The following is a 14,983-nucleotide window of genomic DNA, read 5'->3' as shown; positions in this document are numbered from 1 at the left end:
AGTAATTCAGTACTGCAAAGAGAATTATTTTTCTCCTAGACTTTAATGTTTCTAAGAAGCTTCAATGGCAAGAGAAATTTGTTTCATTGTCCTCTGGCAATTTTGAAAAGGATGATTAAAAAATTCTCATTTGGATCTTGTTAATAAACTTTGTCGTTTCAAACATATTAAATACATTTAATTTTCACAGTGACTTGAGGGTAAAAGAAAGAAATTAAAACTTTCTAATCAGCTATTTGACCCCAGTTCCCATCCTGCCCGTATCATTGATTTTACCTCATTCTGCCACCACAGAAAAGTTTCAAGATAGAGATTTTATGGATGAGGTAACCAAAGTGAACAAACACGCAGACTGCATTTCAAAAGGAGTTTTAATTTGATGGAGAACACAATCTCTTTGGATCTTTGTGTATGTGTGTACATACAAATGCATCTCTCTCTCCCCCATCTCTCTCCCTCCTGTGTGTGTGTGTGTGTGTCTAGGCACACACATGCCATAGTGCATTTGAGTAGTCAGTCTTCACTTTCTATCCTCTTTGAGATGGGATCTTGTGTGTATGCCTGGCTAGCTGGCCAGGGAATTTTCAGGAATTTTCCTGTATCCACCGCCCCCCCTCCCTCTTTCATTAGTTCTGGAATGAAGATACTCACTACCTTCATACCTGGCTTTACATGGTTTCTTGGAATCTGCACTCAGTTCATTATGCTTTCCTTATTATGTATTGACTGTAAAGGCTGATGTTTTTGTATTTGTCTTTCTAAAGTAAGATGAGTATAAAAGCCAGACTAAGAACAGTGGACCACACCATGACTGTGATGCATACAAGTCCCATGTTCCTACAGCAAAAATCATTGTGGCCAGATGAAGGAAATATGGTTGGTCTTACCTCACTGTAATTTATTTTATTTTGTCTCGCCAACATGATTTCAGGTGTATCTGGCATGATGTGGATCTGGGTCTTGTCTTTGTCCCAGGCTTCTGTGTACAAGCGCTGTGAAAGACAAAACGGTAAAAAAATTAGAAAAAAAAAAAAGACCATTGTGTTAAATGAGTTTCAATGAAGAAATCATCAAACCCAGCCTGTTTGCCTACTGTACAAACAAAATACAAAAGAGTGTATTTTGTTTACACCCCTTTCAATCCCTTTGATTTTTATAGGGTCTCTACTAAACACAACTGTAACATTATATAAACATAACATATAATATATGAACATAATATACAGACATACACACACACAGACACATACATTACCAGGTCACTCAAAACCCAATTAAAATTGCTAAATCAAGTATTTCCCCAGCATAGTTACATATCCCCATGTTTACTATGGCTATATTAAAACTCTTTTCATGAGTTTAAAGAAGATTTAGCACCAAACAATATATTACTCAATATGCTACTCTTATAGACTTAAAACTTGTTGAAGCCCAAATAGACATTTGATTTTAATATGTTTTTAAACTTTTGATCATGTGCACACATGCAGGTGTGTGTGTGGGCATGTGCACGTGAGTATGAAGGCCCATGGAGTCCAGAGACATCAGATCGCTTGAAGCTGTTCTTACAGGCAGTTGTTAGCTGCCTGGCGTGGGTTCTGGGCACTGACTTGGTTCCTCAGCAAGAGCAGTAGTTACTCTTAACTACTAAACTATTTTTCCAGCCCAAAGGAATCCTATTAATAATGCTACCCATTTCATAAACATACCCTGGAGCAGAAATCCTCCAGTCTGTATTTGAAATTTTCATATAAGGATATACAGAACTCAACTAAATCATTGTACTTTGGATAAGAATTTAACTGGATAAAGTAAAAAAGACTAACTTCTAGACCATAGCTATTCATTCTAAATGACCTACAACCCTGTTTTATTTCTCCCTAGACTGGGTCCTCACCTTGTTCATGTTGAGGGCATTGCTCTTTGCCAGCACCTGCTCCAGAGAGTCCGTCACACTGGTGAACTTGAACTTGTTGGGAGGCTGGCGGTAGATGTTGTCACTCAGGATCTCTGCGGCTCTCTTGCACTTGACCACATCCAGAGACCCGATGGGGACCCAGCCAATGCCTCTCATCCACTGGAGATCTGACTTGTACACATTCTGGGAAGAGGAAAAAGGTAGATCTTATCACTGAGAATCTGTGTTAGTCTTACACTCGATCACATCCAGAGACTCAATGGCAACCCAGTCCCCTCATCCATTGAAAGTTTATAAACGCTCTACAATCTGGTGAGATCCAACACAAAAGCCACTGCTACTGAACATGTTGCAACACTTGATTTCAGAATGAAGAATAAGGCCTGGAAACATTGAGAAAGTAAGCTTTGTGTATGTCTTTAACATACGAAAGTAAAATTTCACAAAATTCCATCTTGTGGACGAATGCTCTTTTTTAAAATAAATATGAGGGGTAGAAATTAGATACACCAGCTCTCTGAGGGCTCTACCTAATCCTAAACATAAATGTTATTATGAATTACTACCACAAGCATGGTTCCTATAGATGTCAGCACTCACATCGCTCTGGAGATCGTAGGCCTGCCGAGCATGGATGACATCATTCTGGTCAGGCAGACACGTCCACTGGTGTAGGTAGTTCCTGTAGTCCACATCACTGACCAAGGTCTGGCACTTCTTGGCCAGCACCACCCCCAGCATGTCCACTGGGCTGCTATACTTGGTCTTCCACTTCTCAAAGTCCTTCTTGTACTCCCTGTCACTCTGGATCTTGGCCACATGCATAGACCACATCATCTTGGGGTCATCTTCGATGTTGCGGGCTCCGATGTGGTGACCCAGCTGCTTACGGTAGCCATCTTTGTATTTGTACTGAAATAAAAATGATCATTTTTTCTAAGTCAATGGAATGGGTTAAGAGTTTCATTACTTTAAAATCTTGCTGTTTTTAAATTGCCAGTTCTTGTTGAGAAGTAATTATCTGGATATTTTCCAGTCTCTATTCTATACTGTAGTTTAAACACACAGCAACACACTAGTGAGAATTAAGGCCAAGCTAAATTATCCTATATCTTGCATACACCAAGTCTCTGGACATAAAGGCAGTAATATTTTTCAAAAACATGAGTCAGAACTGTATACTACTTTCTCTTCATTTTTAGTCAGTAAAACCACAAACAATAAATCTTACTTGTGATTTCAAGTTGCTAGTTGGTAGATTCTATTTCTTTTCCTACAACCCCCGTCATTGCCATCCCTAGTCTGGCTCTCATGACTTTCACTGAGTCTCTTAAAATGGATCTCTGTGTTCCATGTCCTGGGCCAAATGTGGCTCAGGTGAGGCTTCCACAAATGGGAAAATTACATGGGCAGGTTAATGTTTTCATGGTAGGGGAGAAGCTTAGCTATGCTGGTGTTCTCTGGCAAAAGTATCACTGAAATTGTAATATAAAAAAATTAATGTAGCCTACATTCTACCTTTTACTTTTTCAGGGATAGGAGTATTTAAGTTCATCATTATTTATTTTACTTATCTTTGTTCTTCTACTTGCATTAAATAATTTGAAGAATGTATTTCAGATAATTTCCAAAGGTAGAGTTGACAACACTACAGAACAAGTTTGGGGAAAGGTAGAGTTTCCTATCCCCTACCAGGTCTTTATCTGTTGGAAAGTGAATACAGTTGTCTTCTAAGACTTTTATGCCTATGAAGGCTACATGATCAAATATAAAGAAGTTTCCATAATTACGAATATAAAAGATTGTGGATTATGATTTAATTTTAAACTAGTGGTACCTGGATATTAACCTTTTGGAAATAAAAATGAGTTGTTTTTTAAAAATAAGTTATGATTTGTAATAACTGGCATCCGAATGTATCTTGTCACCATGTGACTGATCTTGCTTCCCCAACCCATCCATCCATATAATATCCATCTGTCACTACTCACGTCACTGGCGATATCTCTGGAGGCCTTGGCCGCCACGATGGGGATGGCATCAACACGCAGGTCATAGCCTTTCTTCTTTGCTTCTTCATTGGCCAGTTTATATAAACTCTACGGAAAGAGAAAAGAGCCATTGGCAACGGTATGAAGAGTATGTATCAAGAGACTTCCACCATGTGAGTTTTAAAGGATAAAACTGGATACAATCTAAGGTCTGGTGATAGGGAAAAACTGATGAATTCTAGTCTATTCTTCAAAAAGTATTTAGCTGTGTGTGGTGGTGTATGCCTTTAATCTCAGCACTTGGGAGGTAGAGACAGGTAAACAGATGAAACATAGTAATGGGTATTAAAATTGATATAATTTATAGGATATTTCATTCTAAGTTTATATAGCACTTGCAGATTAATTATTAAAAACTATCAATATAGATTCATATAATTTAGTAATATATTGATAAAATATAATCCATATATGCTGCTAAGTAAAAATAAAAATGGGAAGCAGTATGTTCAGTAGTATTCCTTTCATATATGACACATACTTTTACTCATTTCTACACTATTTAACTTTTATTACAATAGGTAATATCTTTAACAGTGTTTAAAAATGAATACAAATTAAGACAGAACTTCGAGTGTAGTAGACTATAATCACAACTTTAAGATTATATTTTGACTATATTAGTAAGACATGTCTATAAAATTGCACTTTCTGTGAATAAACCAGCCATTGGCATCGTTCATTGAGTGTCCTTTGGCAAAAGAACGTCAATTCCTTTACCTCTGAACTTTCTATGCCTTGCTTTTCTCTCTGCCCCAGGTGGTACAGTGATTTGTCTTCCTGCTGGGAATGGATCTGGAGTACATGTACAACCCGTCTTTCTTTTAGTAACCAGTCTCCTGCCCTCTCAGAAGGGCAGCATCTCTGAAGCCAAATAGGGACAGACTGCCTACTCTGGCACAGCCTGTACCTGAGCTGGGAATGTCGACCCTGATGGTTGGTTAAAGCATATTTGTTTAACTCTCTCACATACACTGTGTTGTTTAATTGAATTTTAGCAATTTTTAATAAAAGGGACATTTTGACTATAGTTTCTGCTCCTTCATTTTAATTCAAGACCAATGTGTGGAAAAGATGTGCATTTATAAAGATTCTTTGCTAGGATGATGACACAGCCAATTAAAGTATAGTACGTTACTATAGCTTAATACCAGGTGACCCTGAATTCCAGGCCAATGAATATTATTTATTGGTGTAATTAATGAGTCACTGTTTTATCTGGCAACATGACTATTTAGAAGTACCAAAAAATATTCCTTGGTCCATTGGCCCACTTTAGGAATGACGTCAACATGTAAGAAACAATGTGAGTTCAGTTTGTTTGCAGAATCTCATGAAATGTAGCATCTGACCCAGAAATGAAAGGGTACGGGCCAATATTCACATGAAAGAGCAACGTTATCAAGTGTTTGCATCTCCCACCACCCTGTCTGAGAATCTCCACATGGCTTTGGCAGCCCCTACCTCGCTGTAGTTGATTCTGTTCTGTCTTGCCAGCATAATCTCCGGTGTATCAGGCATTACGTGAATTTGAATCTTGTCTTTGTCCCAGGCCTCTGTGTATAATTGCTATAAAAAATAAGGTAAGATGTTGAAAGAAAACCATTTAAGATAGGCACTCCAAAAAAGTCAAATTAAAACAGGATTATTATTTATGCAATTAGGAAAAATAAGCCTGACCTGGATATTAGGCATTATCTAGAGGTCTGGATCTTACTGCTTATAAAAATTTAAAGGTTAAATATGACCCTGTCCCTTTGGAAATCTGAGGTGGCTACCTCACCTTGTTCATGTTGAGGGCATTGCTCTTGGCCAGCACCTGCTCCAGAGAGTCCGTCACACTGGTGAACTTGAACTTGTTGGGAGGCTGGCGGTAGATGTTGTCACTCAGGATCTCTGCGGCTCTCTTGCACTTGACCACATCCAGAGACCCGATGGGGACCCAGCCAATGCCTCTCATCCACTGGAGATCTGACTTGTACACATTCTGGGAAGAGGAAAAAGAAGCCAAAGGTTCTTCTTCATCGAGGACAAAGAGTGGTGCCAAGACCGTTTATGGTAAAGATGCATCAATAAGAAAGTGGCATCTATTGTTTTCATAGAAAGTAATCTTAATGTAGTAGGTAGACAAACAGAAGGACTTTGTTCAACATTACCCAGAAATGCTTTCCTATTCACAATGTTAACTGTTAGGAAAGGAATGATCCCACTAACATCTGTGGGCTGTGCTAACGGCTTTTTATAAATAATGAACACGGGACAGTATGCCAACCCAGAGTGAGAAGAATTATGTATGGCCCACAACAAGCTGCCAGGAAATCCATGTATGGCCTTAGCCACATGAAACATTCTGTAGCTATCAAAACCTTTACTTTCTAAGAACACTGGCAACATGCAAAGTTGTTATTAATATATATATTTTAATGAAAACAGGAATGCGAAGCAATGTGGTTTAGGAAACTCAAAGTGCAGGGTTTTTAGGGGTTGGGTTGAACTGGACTTTTGCCTTCAGTACACTTTTTCTTATATTTCAAATTATCTTCATAAAAAACTAGTGACTTAAAATGACAAGGGACATACAATAATAAGGAACCCTTGATGTCCCCAGAATGTGGACAGCTACCATACCACCCAAGATTGGGGACAAAAAATGCACATATTACTGGGCCAGGTCTTTGTCACTTTCCCATCCCATTTTCAGGGTAAGAGGTGTAGGAAAAGTTTGGAGAGTCATCCATCTTGCAATATGTCTCTCAGTCCGTTTTTAGCCATGTTTTTTTCTGTTAAAGGTTTTTACATACCCCATAAGTATTCAAAAACTACTTCCTAACAATTGTACAGACAGCTGTAGTCAGCTAACTGGGAAAATTTCAGTAGCTCCGGGAGCCGAATGGGAAAGATAAATGGGCATTTCACAGGCAAAGCCTCTGGCACAGCTGTGCATGGCCTGCTCATCATGCTTAAGGAGCCGCAGCAAGGCTGGCTAGCATGAATGCTTCCTGCAGCACCGAGATCAGCCATGGTGGGAGGAAAGCAGTTCAGAACAGGCACTTGTAACCAATGGCCAGCAGTCTATCAGTGTTGCCCCTGTATGTGGCTAACCCCTGTTAACTACCCTTCTTCACAAACCACAAAGCGCAGAGCAGGTAGCTGTACAGCTCAGTCATAGACGTGTAATTATTGTGGATTTATCTCATTCTCCAAAGCTCTCTAATGCTTTGTAATTGCTTCACATGTTTACAAAACACCCAGTGTTAGAAATGTGCTCCTCACACTCAGATCGGAGACAGCCATCCTCTGCTAATAGACGCTCGGTTTCATCATTAGCATCTGACACCCCACACAAAAGGAGTAAATGCCAGCAAAACTGTCTAACAGCTTGTAAATGCAGTAGCTTCATCATCCTCTGGGAGCAGATTGAGTGTCATTAGCAGTCCTGTGACTAGAACTTCAGAGGAAACCTACAGCAAATTCTACAGTGACTGTGTGTATGTGTGATGCCGGGGATCAGATCCAGGCCTTACATACACTAGACAAGCATTCTACCACTGAGTTACATTGCCAGCCTTTCAGAGTCATTTTTTTAAATAAAAATTTGCTTTCTCAAAATTAGTTAACTATCTAAAGAATATAAGAAAATGTTTTCCTTTTGAGGACTCTTGATTCATATTTTGTTTAATTAGAGTTTTGTCTTTATAGAATCAAATGTAGTTAGGAAATGGCATTTCCTTATAAGGACATCATTTATCAACCAATCAATTTTAGCTTGGATAGGCCCATGGGTTGTGTGTAAGGGAAGACCTTTTCATATAGCTTGGACCATCTTTTACGTATACCATACTCACATCACTCTGGAGATCATAGGCCTGCCGAGCATGGATGACATCATTCTGGTCAGGCAGACACGTCCACTGGTGTAGGTAGTTCCTGTAGTCAGCATCACTGACCAAGGTCTGGCACTTCTTGGCCAGCACCACCCCCAGCATGTCCACTGGGCTGCTGTACTTGGTTTTCCACTTCTCAAAGTCCTTCTTGTACTCCCTGTCACTCTGGATCTTGGCGACATGCATAGACCACATCATCTTGGGGTCATCTTCGATGTTGCGGGCTCCGATGTGGTGGCCCAGCTGCTTACGGTAGCCATCTTTGTATTTGTACTGAAGTGAAAATTCGCAAATCAGGCTTCTATTTTAAACACTTTGATGTAAAAATTTTATAGAATATCATGTTACTTTCATTATAGTTTAACTGAATTTTTCTGATGAACTCCAGCCAGCATCCTGGCCTTTACCCTTAAAGCCTGTTGATGTGGTGAAGTAGATAGATTTCACACAACATACATAGGTTACATCAGGTTACCTATGGTCTGGCACTAAGACACAGTCCTGAAAGCAGAAAGCACACACACTGGGGAACATCACTCACAGGAGTCAGAATGAGACCACTTGAACCAGAGGATCCTGAAGAATGGATCTTACACACTGAGAGTATGGTGGAAAGGGAATGCACTTGGGATCACTGTGTGTTTATTAAGCCAGAAAGTTGCTTAAAGAGGCTAGCTTGTGCAACAAAGGCGGTATTCCACATCAGACTCACACATTCTGTGTTACTAGCAAATTTCTATCGTCATCATAAAGACTGGCTATAGTGTTAACGTTGCTATAGCAACCCGTCTGTTCTATGTTCACATGGGTCAACAGTGTTTTGTTTTATTTATTTATTTTTTCACAAGTTCAGTGAATTCCCTTTGGAACCTAAGCCAGTCCTTTCCAGTACAGGCTTCCGCTTCTAAAGATATCCGAGTTAGAAAGCATATGGGAAGGAATGAGTTTGTCTAGTTTAAACTTCCCCATTTATTAAGGCTGATTTCAATAAAGCTGTTTGAATAATTCATAAAATAGAGATAATGATAGCATCTACCACTTTGGGTAGAATATGAAGATAATGCATAAAAAGCTCTTAGCAGAGTTCTTAAAATTCTTATTTTAATTATTTATCATATCACTGTTAGCACACATTCTTTTGCTGAGGCAGAGAAGAGGCTGATACACAAAAAATAAAATGAGCCACTTCTAGTATAAAAAATAGTCTACTACTATATTTGTGAACAGTGACCCTTGATATTTACAGCAGGTATCCATTCCTCAAGAATCTGGGAGGCACCAGGAAAGCAGGATGGTCTTACCCTGGGATGGGGCAGGGAAAGGAGATGCTATACTAGGCTACAGGTAAGGTGTAAGCCTGGGCTAGAAGCCTCCATCTCATACTGGTAAATACTTTCTCTTCATAATCCGACAAGGGTGAGTTGTAACGTCAGGTACGTGCAGCTTTAAATACGATATATTAAAACACCACATAAAGCTAGACTCAGATCTTCAACAGAATGTAGGCTTGTGAGTTTCACTGCAGATTCTCCTGTGAGCCTGTGCTCACTCTTACATAACTATCCAAGCCTGCAGCTCTGCTCTAGCCTTCTCTCTGGCTCTGTTCCCGGGAAGTGATGGTTTTTGCTAAAAACACACAAATCCTTTACACAAATAGCAACTTTTCCATTCCCTCTAAAGCCAGATTTCTGAAAATTTTCATACAAAGGAGATAGGTTTTGTTGTTGTTTTTGTTTTGTTTTTGTTTTTTTAAAACCCATTGTGTCCTGCCTAGTTTTAGGTCAACTCAACATAAGCTAGAGTTATCTGAGAGGAGGGAGCTTGAGTTGAGAGACTGCCCCCTACTGTAGGGGATTTTCTTAGGGAGGGCCCAGCACATTGTGGGTGGGGCCTTCTCTGGGCTGGTGGTCTTGAGTTCTATAAGAAAGCAGGCTGAGCAAGCCATGAGGAGCAAGCCAGTAAGCAGCACCCCTCCATGTCTCTGCATCTGCTCCCGCCTCTAGGTTCCTACTCTGTTTGAATTTCTGCCCTGACTTCCTTTGATGACGGACAGTGATATGGAAGCGTAAGCTGAATAAACCTTTTCATCCCTAACTTGCTTTTTGGTCATGGTATTTTGTCATAGCAATAGAAATGCTAACTAAGACACCTTGGATAAAGCTCTGGCTAGTCTATCACTGCACAGTGGAGGCTGGCCTCAAACTGGAGGCAGATTTCTTGCCTCGGCCTCCTAACAAGCATATACCACCACACTCAGCCTATGGAAAGTACTTTGTAAAGCTTTAATGCAATGAAAATGCCACACCATGCTGCTCACGGTTGGGAAGAGAACTGATAGCTTACATCACTGGCGATGTCTCTGGAGGCCTTGGCTGCCACAATAGGGATGGCATCACTTCGTAAGTCATAGCCTTTTTTCTTTGCTTCTTCATTGGCAAGTTTATACAGACTCTAAATTTGGGCCACCCCCCCAAAAGAAAGCAATTGGTTAGAGGTTGATGTTCATATCTAAAAAAACTAATAGAGGGTTTAAAACAATTCATAAAACTCTCCACATAGTGCCTATTATAATGTGATTTCTGAGTTCCAAGTTTTCTTAAGCAACAAGGAAAATACCTATGAAGATTATTATATCAGATTATTCTAAACTTTTACAATGAATTAAATAAACAGGTATACATGGAAAAAATTTCCAGAGAAATTAAGCTAAAACCTAAGGTGGAAACATGTAGATGAACTGTTGTTTAAAGAAAGTAATTTATTCGGCATGGCTTTGTGCCTATGACTATGTATGTTGTGTACACAGCAAGGATGAAGATGAGGACTCCCTCAGCTTTTGACTTTCTGGGAGAAGTGATGAGAGCCTGGTAACTTAGGGGACCAATTGCTGAGAAGCCAAACCACAAGAAGCAATTTAACCACAGAGTTCAACCACAGAGACAACAGTGGTCCAGGAAGGAGTTTGGTGTGTGTGTGTGTGTGTGTTTTACTGTGATCTAAGAATAAGGGAAGTTCCTGCAGATGGCTGCCCTTGGGTTCTACCTTGAACTAGGCTTCCAAAGACTAAGCTGGTAGTTGGGGGAAGACAGAGCACATGAAGGACTGGAATGAGCGAGCAGGGAGGAACCTCAGGCGGACTGCAAAGATTCTGGAGCTAGAGCAGAACATCTGCAGGTAAGAAATGAACGTGACACTTAGGGCTAGGCCTCTAGCTCCACAGTAAGGTGCTTGCTAGCATCTGAGGCCCTGAATTTAGTCTCCAGTACTGGTGGGGGCAGGGCAGACTTTGCTGCTTGCTTCGATAGACATCAAGAACAATCTTAGAGGGAGAAGGGCAATTAATTTTACACTGTGTTCTCCCATCTTAACTAAGATAAAAACAGTAAAGAATTGACTTTGTGTAAAGAGAATGGTAAGAAAGGAGACTGGGTGGGCTAGGCACTCAGGCAAGGGACTCTTTCCTACCAGGCTTTACAGCAACGTTGCCCTACTGTGGTGTCTCTGGAAGTTTCCAGCAGTATAGGTACAGAAATTCCAGAATTGCTTGAGGGCTTGATATTTTCAGTTTGGATGACCATTAAGAGCTAGTTATACAATCACTACAACTCCAATCTGCCTTTCCCCCCCAAAATGACTTTAGACCTGTGATTCTGTCTAAAGTCTCTGAGTTACATTGTATGTAAGGTTAATAATCTATTGATCTGTCCTGTCAGAGAAAAGGCATTCGGCTTACTGGTGGCACAAAGCTCAGAGAAAAAGATAACAAAGAAAAAGAATCTTAGATTCACAAGATCTCTACAGGCTTAAATCTGTAGCCTCAATCTAACGGGAGGAAATTACACAGACATAAATGGCAATCTTTGAGATAAATATAAATTACAAATGCACACACTCAGCCTAGCGGAAACATAGTCTCATAGTCTAAGGAAATGTATACCAGCATTGACAGAGCAGCCAGTGTCCTCCAACATGGTGCAGAAATGCTGGCTGCGGGTCCACAAGATGAAAACCAGTAGTTTGTGTGTTCATTCCTGATCATAACCCACTCATAATATTTTATTTAGCTTGGAATCACATCTGACCAGCTGAAGAAATGTCCAGGAAGGTAGGGATGTTAAGATTGCAAAGGGAGCCTGGGGTGGGGTCAGCAGGGAAGGACACTGTTAGCTATCAGTATCTCTGTGTACAAACTGGTACTGCTAATTTCAGAGGACTTTGGGATATTCAAGGAGAGAAATCCAAGAGAAACACTTTTTAATGGAAATTTCCAGAACAAATAGGTTGACTTATGAAATAAGCTCTTTGTCACTGGGAATTCTTAGGTGAAGATTGCACAATCCTGAATGTGGTGTCTCTCTCAGAGAGGGGCTGACCTCTCCCTACCTAAGACATGGATTCTACAATGAGGACACATGATCTCATGCTCACCAGCCACAACAAGAAACAGGCTCATTCGTATGTAACCCTGGCAGAGTTCCCCTCATAGTCTCTCATGCATTGTTTGATGGTTCTGGCCTTTTAGATCATGAATTTATTCTTATGCTTTAGAAATTATAAGCTTTAACACTACAGCGCAATTCAAAAGCAATATACTAGACATGAAAAATATATTCATGAAGTTTTGCACTAGCACTAAGTGGAGATACGAGTATAGTCTGTTTTTAATTTCTTTATTTCAAAAGTTAATTAAGAGGGGGTAGAGCAGTGGTTCTCAACCTTCCTAATGCTCTGACCCCTTAATACAGTTCCTCTTGTTGTAGTGACCCTTAACCATAAAATTATTTTTATTTCTTAACTGTGATTTTGCTATAAATCATTATATAAATATCTGATATGTAGATGCCCTTAGGCAAGCCCTGTGAAATGGACATTTGACCCCCAAAAAGGATTGCAACCCACAGATTGAGAACAACCAGGCTAGAGAGTTGACTTAGTGATTAAGAGCACTGACAGCCTTCCCAAAGGACCTGGGTTTGATTTTTGCCACCCGTAAGGTGGCTCACAACCATCAGTAACCATTGGTAACACCAGTTCCAGGGGATCTAACAGCCTCTTCTGGCTTCTGTAGGCACCAGTCATGTACATGGTACATAGTCAAACATCCATACACATAAAATAAAATGTTTTTAACAAAAAGAAAAAAAATGTTGAATAAAAGAAAATGTACTTCATCTTTTGACTATTGCTGGAATCATTAATCCTTATAATTAATGCAAAAATTGTATTATCCTAATCGGTAACTCATCATAAACTTTAGCATTTATGATAGTGATTGAGAAATATAAATGTGGCTTTTCTTGTGAAATAAGAAAAGGCGATTCTTTACAAAGCTGCCGTTCATCATTATATCACCATGGAATGACCATTGGAAGTGAAAAACAGTACAGACTTCTAAGAATTGGCATCTACTCCCACCTCGCTGTAGTTGACTTTATTCATTCTCGCCAACATGATTTCTGGTGTATCTGGCATGATGTGTATCTGGGTCTTGTCTTTGTCCCAGGCTTCTGTGTACAAGCGCTATCAAAGAAGACATGCATTCATCAGGAAAAACACCAATGTCTAATCAATAGGAGTTTCAAGACCACAGAAAATGAATAAACAAAGGAGACAAGGTTATGGTATTTTATATACATGTCATCAATTAATTAGTTCATAATGGAATATATATATATATATATATATATATATATATATATATATATTTGTAATATATAGTCTGATAATCTAAAAACATATACAAGTTAAAAGGAAAGTGAGAATAAGCATTTTAGTGCAGGGATTATCTTTCCACAAAATATGCTACTTTATCAAAATCAAGAAATAATGACTGAAATCAATAGTAAAACATGAATACCATACTAGGTAGATAATAGGTTAGAGAAATAAATGATCAAAGATGGATATACATGTCTTAATGTGTAAAACTCTTTACTCAACCATCTTCCTGTTTCTTGGATTCAGTTTCAGCAACCCCATGTGGCTTCCCTGAACTCTGACCTCTTACCTTATTCATAGTGATGGCATTATTCTTGGCCAATACTTGCTCCAGAGAATCTGTCACACTGGTAAACTTGAACTTGTCTGGGGGCTGACGGTAGATTTTGTCACTCAAGATTTCAGTGGCCCGCTTGCATTTTTCCACATCCAGAGAGCCAATGGGTACCCAGCCAATGCCTCTCAACCACTGGAGGTCAGACTTGTACATATTCTGTCGACACACAAATTGTCCATAAATATTTATCTCCATGTTAAGAATGCATTTTTAGCCCATGGATATCAAATTAAAGGAGAAGACTTTTAAACATATAATTTAGTAGGTAGCATGTTCAGGCACTACTTCACTTTGGATGGATGCTAAGGATTAGCATTCAAAAGGAGAGCATGCGTGCTATCCCTCACACACTTGAAGGCACAGGTGAGCATCGAGCCATCTATCTAAACCTTATTCTGTGGAATAAACTCACTGATCCCACCTTTATGATCATCAGCACTCACATCGCTCTGGAGATCATAGGCCTGCCGAGCGTGGATGACATCATTCTGGTCAGGCAGACATGTCCACTGGTGTAGGTAGTTCCTGTAGTCCACATCACTGACCAAGGTCTGGCACTTCTTGGCCAGCACCACCCCCAGCATGTCCACTGGGCTGCTGTACTTGGTCTTCCACTTCTCAAAGTCCTTCTTGTACTCCCTGTCACTCTGGATCTTGGCCACGTGCATGGACCACATCATCTTGGGATCATCATGGATAGCGCGGGCACCGATGTGGTGGCCCAGCTGCTTACGGTAGCCTTCCTTGTACTTGAACTACAAAAAGAAAAAGACTGCTAGTCATCTGCCTTGACCTTTAGAAAAATGTATGCACTAGGACAGAATTATCTTGTTCATTAAATGTGATGATTTCCTTTGAATATATAGTATGCGTATCTTATATCATGAAGAAAATAAGCAAAATACTAAAAAGAAAAAAAAAGCAAATATATGATTTTACTGTATAGAGCTCCTGTGGAATATGTGTATGAACAAATATAATTAGAATATGAGTCATACGTTAATGGGTTTTTCCTGCTTTTTGTAATTACTATATAAGTATTTTTCTGTCATTAGAATTCCTTATGAACATGCAT

General features: G+C 39.6%; 1 protein-coding gene across 1 annotated transcript in view; it reads right to left on the bottom strand.

Moving 5' to 3' along the window:
- Positions 1-14,983, bottom strand: part of Neb (nebulin) — a 198,940-nt gene that overhangs the window by 104,015 nt on the left and 79,942 nt on the right. The window contains exons 60-70 of the mRNA XM_028769166.1: positions 14,352-14,663; positions 13,861-14,064; positions 13,269-13,373; positions 10,197-10,304; positions 7,815-8,126; positions 5,753-5,956; positions 5,434-5,538; positions 3,910-4,017; positions 2,519-2,830; positions 1,898-2,101; positions 888-992 (exon numbers count right to left, since the gene is read on the bottom strand). Coding sequence (XP_028624999.1) covers positions 888-992; positions 1,898-2,101; positions 2,519-2,830; positions 3,910-4,017; positions 5,434-5,538; positions 5,753-5,956; positions 7,815-8,126; positions 10,197-10,304; positions 13,269-13,373; positions 13,861-14,064; positions 14,352-14,663 — 2,079 coding nt within the window. The remainder of the gene's footprint in view (positions 1-887; positions 993-1,897; positions 2,102-2,518; positions 2,831-3,909; positions 4,018-5,433; positions 5,539-5,752; positions 5,957-7,814; positions 8,127-10,196; positions 10,305-13,268; positions 13,374-13,860; positions 14,065-14,351; positions 14,664-14,983) is intronic.

This window comes from Grammomys surdaster, unplaced genomic scaffold (assembly GCF_004785775.1).
Source record: "Grammomys surdaster isolate TR1022 unplaced genomic scaffold, NIH_TR_1.0 191, whole genome shotgun sequence".
Taxonomy (NCBI): domain Eukaryota; kingdom Metazoa; phylum Chordata; class Mammalia; order Rodentia; family Muridae; genus Grammomys; species Grammomys surdaster.
Note: the sequence above shows the minus strand (reverse complement) of the source record. Positions and strands in the feature narration are given on the sequence as shown.